Source organism: Hyaena hyaena, unplaced genomic scaffold (assembly GCF_003009895.1).
Source record: "Hyaena hyaena isolate Hyena2069 unplaced genomic scaffold, ASM300989v1 scaffold_1832, whole genome shotgun sequence".
Taxonomy (NCBI): domain Eukaryota; kingdom Metazoa; phylum Chordata; class Mammalia; order Carnivora; family Hyaenidae; genus Hyaena; species Hyaena hyaena.
This window is the reverse complement of record NW_024082469.1, coordinates 81655-100389: the sequence shown is the minus strand read 5'-3', so window position 1 is coordinate 100389 and position 18735 is coordinate 81655. Positions and strand designations below refer to the sequence as shown.

The 18735-nt window shown below is 36.4% G+C and overlaps 1 protein-coding gene across 1 annotated transcript; it reads right to left on the bottom strand.

Annotated features, from left to right (window-relative positions):
* Positions 1–6685: 6685 nt before the first annotated feature.
* On the bottom strand, positions 6686–7618 carry LOC120226808 (olfactory receptor 4P4-like). The gene has a single exon (XM_039224973.1). It carries the CDS (start codon positions 7616–7618, stop codon positions 6686–6688), a length of 933 nt encoding a protein of 310 aa, XP_039080904.1.
* Between the last annotated feature and the right edge of the window lie 11117 nt (positions 7619–18735).

The window sequence follows — 18735 nt, the reverse complement described above, 5'->3', positions numbered from 1 at the left end:
TAAACATATGGAAACCTTATTGAACAGTGTAACTTTGACTTTATGTTATTTGGCTACTGCTACTTGGTTGTCCCTTGAATTTGTGTTCAAGTAATTCTACAAGACAATTATATTTCCTTATCTTTTTTTTATATTGAAAGAAATCTTTATATTTGTTCTGAAACTGCAATGACACGATTAAATCAACTTAAAAATTTTACTTTGTCTTTATTGTCTGCCCGAAAGCTTAATAGAAATTCTCATTGTTATTGACATTGTTTTAAACAGCAGATGTCTACGAATGCATCTAATTTTATAAGTTTTTAAATTTCAGCAATATTTTAAGATACCTGCATGCTCCAAAACTTAATGTTCATGTTTTATTCCTCATTTCAAGAAAGTTATATGTAGTGGGAAATTCCTTTAATCTATTTGTGTTCTGAAAGTAATAACAGAAAGAGTTACAATTCTATCAGTATATCTCAATTTCTTGATTTGAAATATTAATTATAATCTTTATGTAGGCAACGGATGTGTATTTGGGGGAAGGTGGGAGGCTCTATACTCAGATTGCCTCGTTTCTTTTTTTTTTTTTTAAGTTTATTTATTTATTTTGAGAGAGAAAGAGAGCATGAGCAATGGTTGGGAAAGAGAGAGTGTGCACGCGTGTGAGAGAGAGAATCTCGAGCAAGATTTGTACTGCCATCATGGAGCCTGATGGAGGGCTTAAACCCACAAGCCAGGAGATCATGACCTTAGCTGAAGTCAAGAGCCAGACACCTCTCCGACTGCCTGGTTTTAAAGAACATATGTTCTACTGGTTCTGAGAGTGTTTACTATAGGTTTAAAATAATAAATGGATTTGATATCACAGTAAAATATTTTAAAACTCTACAATATTCAGATGCTGGTAAACATAGACTACATTTATATTATCCTGCACTCCTGATGACAGCATTAAATTCTGTTTCTTCAAATTTATTTCAATGCTTTAAGTTTATCAGGTATTACATTGTTAAACTCCTTTGTTATTTCTCAATTTAACATGTAGAGAGAGATAGAACACAAGCAGGAGAAGAGCAGAGAGAGAAGGGGACACAGAATTTGAAGCAGGCTCTGGGCTCTGAGCCATTTGCAGAGAGTCTAATGCAGGGCTCAAACTCATGAACTGTGAGATCATGACCTAAATTGAAGTTGGACCTTAACCCACTGAGCCACGGAGGCACCCCTATAACTTTCTTTAAATCAACCAATGGCTGCAATAATTTTGTGAAGCATGACCCAAACTTGGCATTAGAGATAATTTTTTTGCTCTTAATTTAGTGAGAAAGGCACTAAAATTCTGTGAGACAACTGTATTCATCTATAAAATGGAGTAGGCTATAATTCTATAAAACGGAAAATGGAAAAAATGGTAAAAATATCTAGAATTAATAAGAAAATTGGTAACGTAATTAGATCTAAGATATGTATACACAAAATAAATAGATTGTATTTAATCTAGGAATAAAAAATAGAAAAATAGAAAAATAATTTACAATAATAAGAAAACAATGTTATTTGGAAATACATTTTACTAGGAAACCCCTGATCAATAGGAAGAGAATCACATGACCTTAATTAAAGCCATAAAATAAACACTGACAGATAGAATCATGTCTCAAAGATTTAGATCAGGAGAGTGTATCATAAAAGCAGCAATATCCTGAATTAACATATAAATGTAATTTCACTTTTCCTTAAAATCCAAGGATTTTTTTTTTGTAAAGATTTTTTTTAATGTTTTATTTATTTCTAGGAGAGAGAGAGAGAGAGAGACAGCGTGAGCAGGGGAGGGTCAGAGAGAGAGGGAGTCACAGACTGAAACAGGTTCCAGGCTCTGAGCTGGCCGTCAGCACAGAGCCCGACGCAGGGCTCAAACCCACGAACCGCGAGATCATGACCTAAGCGAAAGTCGGACGCTTAACTGACTAAGCCACCCAGGCGCCCCTAAAATCCAAGGATATTTTTGTTTTTCTTTTTGATAATATAACTCTAAGTTTTCTGAAGAAGCCTAGATGCTCAAGAAGGGGCAAAACCCAAAATCAAACAAACAAACAAAACAAAACCCATATCTGTATTAGTTAAAATTTCTCCCTCAGTTATATTTAGTAGAAAACAGGTTAGGAATTTAAGCAAATATTTTTTAATGTAATAATAAGTCAATAAAAATAGTTTGTGTGCACAAATATAGTTATTTAAAACCATGATATAGTTGACTGTATGATGTATTTGCTGATATAGTTGGGACCCACAGTCTTTCTAGATTCTTGCTCCACCATGTTTTTCATGAAGCACTTGCTCCTATGGTTGCAAAATGGCTGCTTTACCTATCAGTTTTGTTTTGTTTGTTGTTATTTGTTTGTTTGTTTGTTTGTTTAATGTGGAAGATGCCATCTCTATTTTCAGGCTAATAAAAAATATTAAGCTCAGGGCACCTGGGTGGCTCAGCCGGTTGGGTGACTGACTTTGGCTCAGGTCATGATCTCACAGTCTGTAATTCCAGCCCCACATGGGGCTCTGTGCTGACAGCTCAGAGCCTGGAGTCTGTTTCAGATTCTGTGTCTCCCTCTTTCTCTCTCTGCCCCTCCCCTGTTCATGCTCTCTCTCAAAAATAAATAAACATTAAATTTTTTTTAAAAAAATATTAAGCTCAACAAGATATATTTGTCATAAATCCTATAGATTCGAGGCTGACCCTAACTGGAAGACTGACTAAGTGGAAGAACAGTTTACATAATAAGGGTGTCAATGATGTGCAATTTAACATCAATCAATATATTTTGTTTCTAAAAATGAAAATAAAATAAGTCCACTCTGTGGGGAATAAAACCAGCACCAAAGGCAAACTGTGTTAACTTTTGACAACTGTTCGGTTATGATTACCATGACTCACAACATTTTCATCTCCCTTAAACCTGTTTCAACAAGCCTCATAACCCAAATGTTGTTTCTCCATCATATTCACAACAGATACCGTAGAAGAGAATTTAAGGGGCTAATATATAAATACATATATGCATATACACAGCCCTCACATTCTATGAAACATTTTTTCTCAGCTATTCTGTTTGTGTGTACATTTGTATGTTTTTCTTTTCCCTTTAGTGAGAAGAACAAGTTCCACGAGAAGAAATGGAGACATAGGTTTTACAGTTGTAAGAAGAAAACCAGAAGACTATGGTGATCCCAAAGCCAAGTCAAAATGTTTCCAGGTAAAAAGAGAGATCAGCTCTGTGAAATTACAGATACATCAATGTAAAAATCATTGACAACTCTCAAAAGAGCAGCTTTAGTGAAGGAAGAGAGGACATAATCTGATTTGAGAAATTAAATAAACCTGGGACTAGGGAAATTATATACAGTGAGTATAAGATGAAAAAAATCAGAACTGGATAAATTGGGAAGGAAAATAAACCACAAAAGAGGATTTTGGTTGTTTTATTTATTTTTATATTTTTATTTCTATTCTAGATAGGCACCACACCCAACATGGGGCTTGAACTCAGGACTCTGAGATCAAGAGTTACATGTTCTTCTGACTGTGCCAATCAGGAACCCCTGTTTGTTTTATTTTAGGTGAAATAAAGTTTACTTTGCTAACAGATAAATCTTAAAAGAAAAGGGACGCCTGGGTGGTTCAGTCCATTAAGCAATCGACTTCAGCTCAAGTCGTGATCTCATGGCTCAAAGGCTCGTGAATTCGAGCCCCACATTGGGCTCTGTGCTGATGGCTCAGAGCCTAGAGGCTGCTTCGGATTCTGTGTCTCCCTCTCTCTCTCTCTGCCCCTTCCCAGCTCATGCTCTGTCTCTCCCTCTCTCTCTCTCTCTCAAAAATAAATAAACATTTTAAAAAATTCTTAAAAGATGAGATAATCTTGAGTTTTTAAACATTGTGAATGAATAGATCATTCAGTATTGACTGCCGAAAACAGTAAGATGTCACCGTTGTTTCTGGCAACAACATGCTCCACACATTTACAATCTGGTGAGGGGTACTGAAATGAATGTATAAGTGGATGCAAAACTAGCAAAATATCTACAGGCTGTAATCAATTGCATTTCATTGGACGTAATTTGCATTTGTATGGACAAGCATTGTTGGCATTGCTATTATTTTCTGTGAGTTAACTTCTGTATCCAAAGAGTTGCAAAATATCATATGGAAGAAGACAATGAAGGGAAGATACCCTGAAAGGAAGAGTTAGTAAGGACATTTTCTGCTGATATCAGTGATCCTACTGGAGAGAGAATAATTGCTCTTAGAGAGAAGGACAGGAGATTCAGTGAAGGGATGACAAAGAGATGCTCTTGAGAAGGTAAGCCATTTTATTTTCCCATAATACTGATCTGGTTGGGCTGGAGGACAGAGCTTCTGGAACAGCATCAAAGTTCACTACTTTGCTGGTCTTTTGCTAGAGATTGCTTATTGTACACTAGATTGCTGCTCCGCTGCCCTTCTCTGGCACATACCTGGTCAAGCCCTGCTCAGAAGTTCCGTTATAGTTGTCAAGAATTAGACAAAGAACAACTAAAAAGTATGTTAGCTCATTTTTCCAAAATTTTTAGTATGTCATATTTTCACTTCCATTTGTTGGGTATTTTAAACTGAGTCACAACAATATGCTATTTTCCTCTTTATGTTCTGTGCCCATTTTAGGAAAGTGTCAGCAATAATAACCCACCTTTATTTAGTATGTTTCCTGTATCAGCCTGGAACAAATTCTTCTGCAAAGCATTTCATGGCGGAAGAGTTTCTAAAAGAACTTTAGAGTTTCTCCTCTGTTCTAATTAATTGTCCAGTGGCCTGATTTTAATCCTAGCCATTTCTTTTTTTTAAATTTTTTAATGTTTATTTATTTTTGGGAGAGACAGAGCATGAGCAGGGAGGAGCAGAGAGACAGAGGGAGACACAAGCATCTGAAGCAGGCTCCAGGCTTTGAGCTGTAATCACAGAGCCTGACATGGGGCTCGAACTCACTAGTAGTGAGAACATAACCTGAGCCAAAGTCAGATGCTAAACTGACTGAGCCACCCAGGCACCCCTAATTCTAGCAATTTCTGATTGGGGGCAAATTTTAATTTTCTCCAGAGTGACTTTCAGTTACTACTAAAGAGAAAAATAAAAACAAACCCAAACCTGCCTTTAACTTTTATAGTGCTAAAGAGCTCACCATTCAGTTTAAGTTATCTTTACCCGTGCCCATTCCGAGAAAAATGTAATTTCACCAGTAACAGGAATGTGACATAATGTGAGTGTTCCCTAACATTTCCCATCGTCATACCCCACTTCTCCAGAGAAAAGTCATTTAACCGAATGGTTACTTTTCTGATATGAAACAGGGGATACGGGGAAAAAAAATCACATCTTTTTGAGCACTGTCAAGCAGTGTTTCAGCCCTTCACTTATAACCCTCAGAAGACTGTGAGTGGTGTACCATTGTTATCATTTCCCTGTTATAGATGATTTCTTGGGCATATGTCTCAGTCCTCACAGTTGACAACCAATTCTCATGTCTTAACCAATGCACTATAAGGGACTAGAATTAGCCAGGGAGGTGCAGTTAGTTAGTTTATCTATGAGCAGAGTTGGAGAGGAAGTGCCTTAGACCAAAGGAAAAGGTTTTGATGTGGGGCTTGGGATGAAGTGCTGGTTTGGAGCATGTGAGATGCTCCCAAATGCCTCTGGCTATAAAATGATCAGAGTAGAAGATTTTTTTTTTTTTGAGAAATACTGTTGTGGCACATAAATTAGATCTTTTAGGATATTCTTTAATAGACGCTAATGATGTGGTTTGAAGTAGTGGTGTGCAGAGCCAGTGGCCAAGAAAGGAACTCTTCAGACATTTTCGGTGCAAAAAAGGTGTTTTTATTAAAGCATGGGGACAGGATCTTTGGGCAGGAAGAGCTGCACTGGAGTTGTGAGGGGTGACTGATTATATAAGATTTTCTATCCTATCGAGGAGGGGGTAATGTTAGATTTACAGAAAATTGTATCTGTAGGTTTCTGGGGGGCTGGTTATTGATAAGATTGCTTTTTTCTTGTAAATCAGTAAGACAGTTGTAAACTGATGGAGACTCATGTCCAGCATGACTGTCGTCTGTATCAGTTAACCACTTGTTTTTCCTTTCCTTTGCCCTTGGGCAGCCAGGAGTGCCTGAGGAATGTCACAGGTATCTCATGGGCTGGGGGGTTGAAGGGGATGAGGGGCTGGGGCTGGGGAGATCGCCCCTGTGTTAACGTGTGCTTTGCCTTCAGCTTGTCTTTTGCTTCCTCATCACAAGTGAAAGATCAGAGATTTTTTAAAGCATTGTTTGGTGGCTAGAATTGGCTTCATTGTATATAGCCATACCCAAAAATGAGCTACATGGGCTTGCAGTGTTAATTTGTATGCCACACTGCATTGGGTAGTCTGCTAATAAATATCTAAGCTGCACAGACAAAGGATCCATAGGGGCAGAGGAGCTAGAAATAAGAAAAGTAGAAAAGAAAGCATAGTAGAGAGGAGGCTGGGTAAATCTAGGGAGTCCTAATATTTTGCTCAAATTTGGGGTTACACATGTTTCTATATACAGGACACATAGGCAAGCATTATACATTTGAAAGGTTTCTGAATAGAGAAGTCAAGTACTCAACAAGTTCTGTGGTGAAAATCAGGGATGCCTTTCAGTTTATATCCTCACTGCCTGTGATGTGCCCCCAGAGTTTCTTTATAGCCTTCTTCATCTCCGTGTTTCTTAGCGTGTATATGACAGGGTTGAGCATGGGAGCAATGACAGTATAAAAAAGAGCAAACACTTTGTCTTCTGGTAAGGTAGTTGCTGGTCGAATATAAATAAAGAGTAAAGGAGCAAAAAAGAGAACCACCACGGTGATGTGGGAACTGCATGTGGAAAGGGCTTTGTGACGATTCTCTGCGGAGTAGGACCTGACTGTATATAGAATCATAGCATAGGATACCAGCAAGACCACAAAAGTCACCAGACCCATCAGTCCCGAGTTGGCAACCACGAGGAGACCTATTCTGCTTATGTCCATGCAGGCCAGCTCCAGCAAAGGATACACATCGCAGAAGAAGTGATCTATTTCACTGGGGCCACAGTAGGGTAAAACGATGGCGAGGAGAAACTGACCAAAGGAATGTAAGAATCCACCCACACAGGAAGCCACGATCATAGCATTGCACTTCCACCTGCTCATGATGACCGCATAGTGCAGGGGCTTGCAGATGGCCACGTAACGGTCATAGGCCATCCCGGTGAGGACGAAGACCTCGATTCCCCCAAAGAAGTGCATGGCAAAGAGCTGTGTCATGCAGCCACTGTAGGAAATGACCTTCTTTTCCGTCAGCAAGTCAATGATTAACTTGGGGGTCACAGTGGACGTGTAGCAAAGGTCTGCGAGGGATAGGAAAGTCAGGAAGAAATACATAGGGTGGTCAATAAGTTGACTGCAGGTGATGGAAATCATGACAAGTAGGTTGCCAATCAAAATGGCAATGTAACAAAGCAAGAACAGTAAAAAGAAGAAGACTTCTATTTCCTTTTTCTGAGAAAGTCCTAAGAGAATAAATTCTGTGATGTTATTCCTGTTTTCCATGAGCCAGATCAGCTTGTAGCTACCTGCAATCAGATAAATTAATTCTTATGATACGTATTTAAATATGATGATGCATATCATTCATTGATAAGGAGCAAATTATAATGGAGAGCATTCAAAGGTTGATGAAAATAGAAATTTAATTTTTATTAGTGAAGGTTTTTCTGCAGACCTTTTTTGTTCCTTTCTTGAAAACATTAATTAGTGATAAACATCTTAGGTGTCTGAAATGACAACTAACATTGTAAAATGCAGTATGTTTATGTAACCATTCTATTAACATGCATTATAAAAGACAACTGGATATTATGTCTCAATAGAATTACAAAAATGGTATTTTTAGAGAAAGAAAAAAGATATCTCTTGGCTATTCTCGTTCTTCATTATTGAGAAAATACACATGCAAATGAAACGTTGAGCGAGAAGGAAAAAAGGCAAATATATATAGTAATCAGTGGATAATGTTATACGTGAAAAATTTCTTGCCATATGTCTCATGTGGAAAGGGAATAAATTTTTAAAAAGCCCTTATATTTAGAACCATGAAGTATTTACACATGGATATAATCAGTTCTATTTATCTTATACTTACTTTGTAAATATGCTTAATTTTCAAATGAATGATTTGTTATATTTCATAGACCATACTTGGATAATGAAAAAAGTATAATTACCTAAATTTTTCAAAACATTGTCATCTGAAATGTCTTTGACATTCATCAGGGCATTGATAAAGGTAGTAGGAATAGCTTGGATTTTATAGTCTCCCATAATGTCTTACTAACTTGAATAAACTGGCATTTTATAAATTGATTTACACAAATTATTCACCTCTTCCTAACCACCCATCCTGAAAGTGTGTGCTCCCTTCACTTAGCACATTTCCAGTCTTTTCCTTTTTTTCTCTCTTTCATTCCCACTGAATTTATTACCCTCTCACTGTAATAAAATAATGTACAACAGGCTCTATTTATTAATTGTTTAATGTGTTTATTTATTTTTGAGAGGGAGAGACAGAGCACGAACGTGGGAGGTACAGAGAGAGAGGGAGACACAGAATCCGAAGCAGACTCCAGGTTCTGAGCTGTCAGCACAGAACCTGATGTGGGGCTCAAACTCATGGACTGTGAGATCATGACCTGAACTGAAGTCAGGCACTTAACTGACTGAGCCACCCAGGCACCCCAACAACTTGCTCTATTAATGTCTCTTTGGTAATAACAATTAAACCTCAGGACAGAGAAATACTTTTCTACTGATAGACTTTCAAATGTCATTGACAGGCTAAGGAAGAATTACTGAGAAACAAGCTTTCAATTTTCCACTAAATTATACCATTAATTCTCTACTTCAACTATAATATAGAACATCAAATCTTAGTGTATAAGATGTTTTATGTAAATTGTTCATAACTTCAGCAGCAACATATCTAGAATTTATTTTCAAAACTATAACACTTGTTTCCTTCTTTTGCCTTTCAATGGACTTAGTTACCTTTCAAATTTAAGTATATAAAGCTCTGAAAGTAAAGTTTTCAAAGGAAACACCTGTAAATTGCTCCAGTGCATGAAAGTTAACATCAATTAGCACAAAATGACATTTTGGTATCCTTTATGGTATCCTTCAAAAACTGAAGAGGGAATATGCATAGTGGTCAAATAAGCCATCTCATTCAATCAACAATTACATTTTAAGATTTAAAATTATTCCCAATAGTTTAAAAGAATTTAGTGCTCTAGTATAATTTCTCCCAAAAGTTCTATTCTTGTGATTTAGGGAAAGGACCTGAAAGTTAAAATTTTAATTAGTCTAGTCTATACTTCATGTTTAACTTGGTGCATAAGCTGATCAATAAAGTTTTCCTTGACTTTTTCCCCTTACCAGCAGTGGAAAATTTTGCTGGATCTAATCTGCAGAAGACTTTATCAGGGAACAAATAACATCACATTTGAAAAATATGATGCCAGTGACATCTTGTTAAGAGTGTGTTATGAGACCCAAAATGAAAAGTGAATGTAACAATTAGGAATTATCAGGAAAACAAACCAGACTTTAAAAAATTGTTCAATCCTGCCGGTCAATTCAACTTATCCCAAAGAGATTTCACAGACCCCTGAGGCCCACCTTGCAACACACACTCAAATATTCCAAATCTTTCCTACTTAGAACTAAATACATTGCTTCATTTTGTTTACTTTTGTCCGATTGTTAAATGTTTTGGCTTGTCTCTCTCAGGGAATCTTGGTGTTAGTGCCCATGCCTCAATAGACACAACGGAAAAAAATCAAACCAAACCAAACCAAATAAGATTTTATGCCTTTCAGATCTGTTTTGAATCTTGGGTGTCCAATTTGTGGACAAATTATGTGAACTTTGTGAACATCACTTTTTAATCTATCAAGTAAGGAAAATAAATGTTATCCCCTGTTGATTTGGGAAAAGCCGAATGAATGAATGAATGAATGAATGAATGAATGAATGAGTTCATGCTATTGTGCCATGTATCATGCTTGATGGGCAAAAGCTTGAAGTTACCTATGCTTCACTGAAGTTCTTTATTTTATTTTATTTATTTATTTAGAGGGGAGGGGTCAGAGAGAGAGATACAATCCCAAGCAGGCCCTGTGCTGTCAGAGCAGAGCCTGACATGGAGCTCGAACTCACATACCATGAGATCCTGACCTGAGCTCAAATCAAGAGTCAGCTGCTTAATCGATTGAGCCACCTAAGTGCCCCTAGAAAGGTTCTTTTGATTTCTACCAGTACCTTGTTTGTTAGTAAAAATTATTTGGTAATCACATAAATCTCATCCCTGTAATATTCCCTCCTTCCTTACCTAGTCCATTGGGGTATTGTGGAGATGAAACAGTTGAATGTAGTCTTATATGTTAACACTCATGTCACTTTCCCTAAAATTGGTGCTCTTTTCCCTTTGTGGTAGCCAAAATGCACAGACATAAACCTGGCTGTGTTTTATTCTCCACTCTTTCATCCATACTGAAGGAATATTCAGATCTTCTTTATTCACTTCCTATTTTAGCAGACAGCCCAGGGATGGGGTTTAAAAACATAAACAGAAGCACAAACTACAGATACGACATAGTTAGACAATAGAAACAGTTATTTGATACACTCTATAGTTCTTGGGTTTTCTTTTTCAGATTTTTTCTATATCCTCCTCTGAAATGCAAATCACTAATTTTCCATTTTATTTATTTCCCCTGACCTTTCCTCACATCATGAAAAAACCCTGTCATTTAGCATTATCATATTTTGATTTCTTTTATGAAGATGACACAGACAGAATAAATGATCATATATGGATTGTATAAAAATATGTAACCGCAAGAGATGTTCTGTACTACTAGGTAGATGAAGCAATAGTTTCAACAGTTTATTTTGTGTAAATTATAGCTAAAGTTTTCCAATAAACATTAGTCAAGGCATAAATAGTCATTGCATTGATATTTTAATAATAAATTCTAAAATAATATTTCTTATTGATCTAAGGACAGTCACTAATTGTGAGTTGGTTAAATAAAACTTAGCATATGTCCAACATGCCAGATTTCTGGCTTATATGTAGGGTACATGCAATGTTTCAAAACTACCATACTCAGCATCAAGCAATAAATTCAAAGAATGTATATTAATAAATTTCACTTTGCAAACAATTCAGAAGAGTCCTGAAGATAGAATTTACCTACCTTCAATGGTAAGGTGTCCAGTGTTTTTCTAAAGCAAATTCAAGAATTCCCAGTTATATTTTAATACTCAATAAAGGAAGAAATCGATATCTTCAGCATTTTTGGAGCAACTATTCTTTATCTGTCCTCAAGTTGCACACTTATTACATTCTTTGGGGGAAATGCAAACAAAACCAATACATGGTTCTTGTCTGATTCCCAAACAGCATTACCTGGGAGATATGTAACTTGCGGAAATGTATTGCAGTGTATCTGTGAGTTTAAACACTCCCATTGGGATAATTTGACCAAGGTGAAGCTGAACTTTTTTTTACAAATAGTTTATTGTCAAGTTGGTTTCCATATAACACCCAGTGCTCATCCCCACAAGTGCCCTTTTCCATGCCCATCTCCTCCCTCCCCCACCACACTCATGAGTCCTCAGTTTGTTCTCAGCATTCAAGAGTCTCATAGTTTATCTCTCTCCCTTTTCCCTACCATTTCTCCCCTTCTTCTCCCCCATGGTCCTCCGTTAACTTCCTCCTAATCCTCCTATACGTGCAAACATATGATATTCGTCCTTCTCTGCCTGACTTATTTCGCTTAGCATAACACCCTCAAGGTGCATCCATGTTGCTACACATGGCCAGATTTCATTCTTTCTCATTGCCATGTAGTATTCCATCATATAGATAAACCACATCTTCTGGATCCATTCGTCCGTTGATGGACACTTAGGCTCTTTCCATGTTTTGGCTATTGTTGAGAGTGCTGCTATGAACATTGGGGTACATGTGCTCCTATGCCTCAGCATTTCTGTATCCCTTGGGTAAATTCCCAGCAGTACTATTGCTGGGTCATAGGGGAGTTCTATTGTTAGTTTCCTGAGGAACTTCCACACTGTTTTCCAGAGAGGCTGTACCAGTTTACATTCCCACCAACAGTGTAGGAGGGTGCCCGTTTCTCCACATCCTCGCCAGCATCTAGAGTCCTCTGATTTGCTCATTTTAGCCACTCTGACTGGCATGAGGTGGTATCTCAGTGTGGTTTTGATTTGTATTTCCCTGATGAGGAGGGATGCTGAGCATCGAAGCTGAACTTTTTTTTAACTTTAAAAAATATTTAACTTTATCCCAAGACCTAAAAAATAATTTTCTCAATCAAGTCAAATTTTTCCTATTTGTATATCAAAATTAAGAGCAGGTCAGATTCCATTTTAATATGGGAACAGTTATAAGGGAAATTCTGATGACCTGAAAGAAAGGCCAAAATACTCACACTTCAGAAAAAAATAGGAAGAGGAGAAAATTCTGAGTTGTAGAGAAGGAAAACATTAATGTTGTCTCAATCTACAGCTTGTGGAGGATGCTGGATTTTGCAGTATTTATCTCTTATTGTCTAATAAAAACTATTTTAAAAGTTATCACAACCTATTTTCCTTTCCTTCTCAAGGCCCTTGGCTCTTGATTTTTCTATCAAAAATTCATCCAAGCAATCCCCTTATACATCTCATCCCTAGAATCAAGATATCCCCAAGTCTGTTTTTGTGATTTAATTTTGTCTTATAACTGATTTTTCAGTAACCTTATCTTCTCTGACAAAATTTTCCTCAAGATCCATAGACCATATTCCTCTTTTTTGTTTACCATGAAATTTGGCAATTATCAATAACTTTCCCAGCATAATGCAGTGGCATTAATTACATTTACAGTGCTGTGCACTGATCCCCACATGATATTTCCAAAACTTTCCATGATGCCAAATCAAAACTATGTACCCTCCACCACTCCCTCTGCCCCTCATAACCTTTAATCTGCTGTCTCAATGAATTTTCCTTCTCTAAATATTTCATGTAAGTGGAAGCATACAATATTTGTCCTTTTGCACATGGGTCATTTTAGTTAGCATGCTATTTTCAACCATTATCCATGTTGAAGCATGTGTTAGCATTTCATTAGTTTTTATGGAAGAATAATAATCCATCACATGCATAGAGCACATTTTGTTATCCAAAATTGTCTGTTGAGGGGCACTTGGGTTGTCTCCACCTTTGGCTATTGTGAATAATGCTGCCATGAACACTGATATACAGATATCTACTTGAATCCCTAATTTTAATCATTTTAGGTATATGATTAATAGTGTTACATGTAATTTTACAAATAGCGCTTTGAGAAACCACCAAACCCTATTCTCTGGTGGCTGCTCCAGTTACATTCCCACCACCACTATATAAGGGTTCCAAAGTCTAGTGGAACACCTGTCCACACCTGTCCACATCTTGGTCCGCACCACATCTTAGTGAATGTTAAGTGGTTTCTCACTGTGGTTCTGATCTGCATTCTTTTACTGAATAATGGTGGTAAATACCATTTTGTGTGCTTATTTTCCATTTGTATGTTTTCTCTGGAGAATTGTCTCTTCAAGACATTGACTCATTTTGTAATTAAGTTGTTTGGTTTTTTATCGTTGATTTACAGGAGTTTCTTTATATATTCTACATATTAACCGTCTATTAGATATATGATTCACAAATATTTTCTTTAATTCTTTAGATTGTCTTTTCATTTTGTTGATATGATTTTTTCACATACAACAATTTTAATTTTGATGGAGTTCAATTTATCTATTTTTTCTTTTACTACTCATGCTTTTATTCTTTTAATCTAAGAGTCCATTGTCAAATTCAAGACTATGAAGATTCAGTCGTGTGTTTTCTTCTAAGATTTTTACATTTTAGCTTTTGTATTTAGGTCATGTGTTCATTATTGTATATAATGTGACCAGAATTAGGGTGTAACCTCATTCTGTTGCCTATGGAAATGCAATTTTCCAAGCACCGTTTGTTGAAGAAATGAATCTTCCCTCATTGGATAGACTTGTTAAAAAGTAATAAGTCATAGATTAATGGATTTATTTCTGGGCTCTAATTTCTACTTCATTGGTCCATATAGCTAATCTGAGGCCATATCATAACGTTTTGGTTACTGTAGCTTTTTAGTATGATTTGAATTTGAAGAGAGTGAGTTATCAAAGTTTGTTTTTTTTCAAGATTGCAATAGTCATTTGGGCAATTTTATATGCAACTGAGAATCAGTTTGCCAATTTCTGTTAAAAAAAATCTGTTGCAATTTTGACAGTGATTGTACTGTGTCTGTAGATCATTTTGTAATATTGCCATTTTAGCAATATTAAGTTTTCCAGTTCTTGAACAGTGGCTATCTTTCTATTTAGTTATACATTCCTTAACTTCTTTTAGCAATATTTTATAGTTTTCAATGTACAAGTCTTTCACCTCCTTGTTTAAATTTATCCCTATAAATTGTATTTATTTTTGGATGCTACTTTAATGTATGTTCTTTCTTACACTTTTTTGATTATTCCCTGCTGTTGTAGAGAAACACCACTGATTTTTGTGTGTTGATCTTACAAATTTGCCAAATGTGTTTATTAGGTATGGTAAATTTTTGTGAATATTTTGAGATTTGCTATGTATAGGATCATGTTATCAGTGAATAGAAGAGCTTTACTACTTCCTTTCTAATTTGAGTAGTTTTTTTCTCCTTTTTTCTTTGTTTTAAAATTTTTTTAATGTTTATTTATTTTTGAGAGAGAGAAAGAGAGAGAGAGAAGATGAGGGGAAATGCAGAGAGAGAGGGAGACACAGAATCCAAAGCAGACTCCCAGCTCTAGGCTGTCAGCACAGAGCCCAGTGTGGGGCTCAAACCCACAGACCACAAGATCATGACCTGAGCCAAAGTCAGACACTTAACCATCTGAGTCACCCAGGTGCAACTTTTCTCCCTTTTTCTTATTGAATTGTTCCAGCTAGGACCTCCAGCACAATACTGAATAGGAGTCATTAGTGTGGGCATCCTTGTCTTCTTTCTGATCCTAAGTAGAGAGCTTTCAGGCATTAACCACTGAGGATGATATCAACTCTAGAGCATCATAGAAGGACTTTCCATAAATGCCCCTTATTATATTGCATAAATTTTTTTTCTGTATCTAGTTTTCTAAGACTGTTTTTTTAAAATCATGAAATGGAGTTGGGTTTTGTCAAATGCCATTTTTATGTCAATTGAGATGGTCGTGGGCTTTTTCCTTAGTTTTTTAGTGTGTTACATAACATTGGTTAATTTTGTAATATTGAACTACTCTTGTATTTCTGGGATGTATCACCCTCAGGATTGATGTCTAATCTTTTTAATATGCTGTTTAATTTAGTTGCTAGTATTTTGATGAGGATTTTTGCAACATATTCATAATGAATATTGATCTGTAATTTTCTTGTGATTTTTAAAATCTTTTTCTTTGGTATCAGAGTAATGCTAGTTTGTTAGGACAAGAAAGAATGTTCACTTCTCTTCCTTATTTCAGAAGAATTCGAGAAAGATTGGTGTTCATTCTTTAAATATTTAGTAGGATTCACAGTAGGTGAAACTATCTGATTACGGACATTCATTTTTTCTTGAGAGGTTATGGTTACTGATTCAATCTCTTCACTTGCTATAGGTCTTCAGCTTTTCTAGGTAGGCAACCAGTGTGTTTACAGAAATTTTTCAATATCATCTAGGTTATGTAACTGTTGGTGTACATTGGTTAATTATATTCTCTTATAATCTCTTTTATTGCTGTAGGGTATTACTATTGTCCTTCTTTAATTTCTGATTCTAGTTATTTTTGTCTATACTTTGCTTGTGAGTCTACCTAATGTTTGTCAATTTTATTGGTGTGTGTGTGTGTGTGTGTGCGTGTGCACTCACATCTCTTCTGTCCGGTCTTTAGGGAATTCTTAGTTTAATTTACTTATCTTTCTCCCTCTTTCTCTTAACCATTATAACTCTAAGGGCACTGCCCCCTTTTTCTTTCCCTCCTTTCCCTTAGAAAGGATTTCCCCCACATCGTGCACCTTAAATCCTATACAATTGTTGGTCTTTCTCTTGTAGTCAGTGCTGTTTCTTATCAGGCTTTAAACCCATTTCTAATTTTTGATTGTGTAAGTGGAAGTTTATTGTTGATTTTATTCATTTTATCCTACTAGTCAAACCTTCACATCCCTGTTTTCTTTCCTAAATTGTTGCTTCAGACTTCTCCACATACACACATAGAATTATGGTAATGTGAGGTCCAAAGATAGGTCTTTTCACCTTTGATAAATGTTGTTCCACTTCATAGGATTATCCTCCTCACAGTGATGTAAGAATTATAGGCTATTTATTTGCTTTCCCTGGTCTGAATGATTTTGGGGACAATGGATGGAAAGGTAAAATTTTAGGTGTTGTCATTATCTTAAAGTCCTTTTTCTAAGTCCTGTTGAGTACTGTGTTTTATTTATTTTCATTTTATTGATATTGATATGCAATGCCATGTCACTTTTTATAACTGCCTTAAGTATATCTCAAATAGTAATTTTGTAGTCATGGCCTAGATTATTCCCTTGTTCGGTTTTAAAATGTTTTTATTATTTTTATTTTTGAGAAAGAGGGAAAGACAGAACGTGAGTGGGTAGAGAGGCAGAGGGAGAAGAAGACACAGAATCTGAAGCAGGCTCCAGCACAGATCCCAATACAGGGATTGAACACACAAACTGTGAGATCATGACCTGAGCAGAAGTCAGATGTTTAACAGACTGAGCCACCGAGGTGTCCCTTCCCTTGTTAATTGTTAATGACATGCTTTTACATTTTTAAATTGAATGTCTTATTTTTAATAAAACATTGCTAGTAATTTATACTTTATTAGTGTTCAAAGAATGTTATTTATGTTATTTTTAAAATTTTTTGAAGTTCACTTATTTATTTTGGCAGAGAGCCAGTACAAACAGGGGAGGGACAAAGATAGAGGGAGAGACAGAATCCCAAGAAGACTTTGTACTGTCAACGCATAGCCCTGTGTGGGGATCAAACTCACAAACCATGAGATTATGACCTAGACAAAAACCAAGCATCAGATGCTTAACCAACTGAGCCAACTGGGTGCCTAGCTGTTTACATTTTTTAAGCTTATTTATTTATTTTTAGAGAGAGAGACAGAGAGACAGAGAAAGAGTACCCAAGTGCATGAGCAGGGGAGAGGCACATAAAGAGGGAGAGGGAGAATCCCAGGCAGGCTCCACATTGTCAATACAGAGCTCCATGCACGGTGTTCGAACTCATATCCTGAGCCGAAATCAAGAGCTCGATGTTTAACCAACTGAGCCATCTAGCTGCCCCTATTTACATTTTTATTATTTTGTTGAATTTATTGTGTTTTACTCATGGATTAAGATATACTCAATTTTTATAACTACTTAAGTGCAATTGAAAAAAAAATATGTTCCCTATTAACTGGAATTCTGTGGAATATATGGGATTGTATAGTTTGAGACTGTAGCATTAGTAAATATTTGTTTTTCTCTGCTCATGAACTGACAGGCTTTATTTACTTCTCATTTCCTCTAGTTTCTGCTTTATGGAAATTGTTGCTTGGTCATTAAGTATATACATATTAATAACTGCTGTAGCTTCATTGTGAATTCTAGCTTTTTGTAACTGTTCGTTTCTTTTAATACAGTTAAAGCTTAATGGTCTGTATTCTCCTTTGTCTCAGGTCATCATTTTGATGTGGAAATATTTGGGGTCAGAGATGATGGGCAAGAAACAATTCTTGAGATGTCTTCTGTGCAAAACGGTAGTTTTATTAAAGCATAGGGACAGGACTCATGAGCGGGAAGAGCTGCCCTGAGGTTGTGAGGAGTGACTCATGATATACTTTAGAGTTGGGGGAGATAAAGGCCAGGGAAGTTTCCACAAGGATTTTCATATGCTAAAGAAGACTCACAGGATCCTGGAGGCCTGGCTATCATCAAGCTAAGATTGTTTTTCCCTAATGTCATTCTCTGCCTGTCTCAAGTATCTGTCAATGGGCTGCAGGTTATAAGGAAATTTAATTTTATCTACATTTCCTTTTTGCCTTTGGTTTCCCACATCAATTTTGGCACATTGCTTTTTATATGCTTTTGTCTCATATCTTCATTCAGTTGGAATGTTTTTTTATTTTTTTGTGTGTTTTGGTTGGATTTATTGTTTTTTTTTTAAATATAATTTATTGTCAAATTGGCTAACTTATAGTGTGTACAGTGTACTCTTGGTTTTGGGGTAGATCCCCATGGTTCATTGCTTACATACAACACCCAGTGGTCATCCCAACAAATGCCCTCCTCAATGGCCATCATCCATTTTCCCCTCTCTCCCACCCTGCCATCCACCCTCAGTTTGTTCTCTGTATTTAAGAGTCTCTTATGGTTTGCCTCCCTCCCGCTCTGTTTGTAACCACTTTAACATGCACGTAGAAAAGGCTACTCATAGTACCAAAAATTTCAACAAAATGAGCACACATCTGCGACCAGCATAGAGACCGAAAAGCAGGATGTTAATAAAACTCAGAAAA

What these genes read in the sequence shown, in the direction of transcription:
- LOC120226808 (XM_039224973.1), bottom strand. Translation starts at nt 7,618, where the DNA reads ATGGAAAACAGGAATAACATCACAGAATTTATTCTCTTAGGACTTTCT.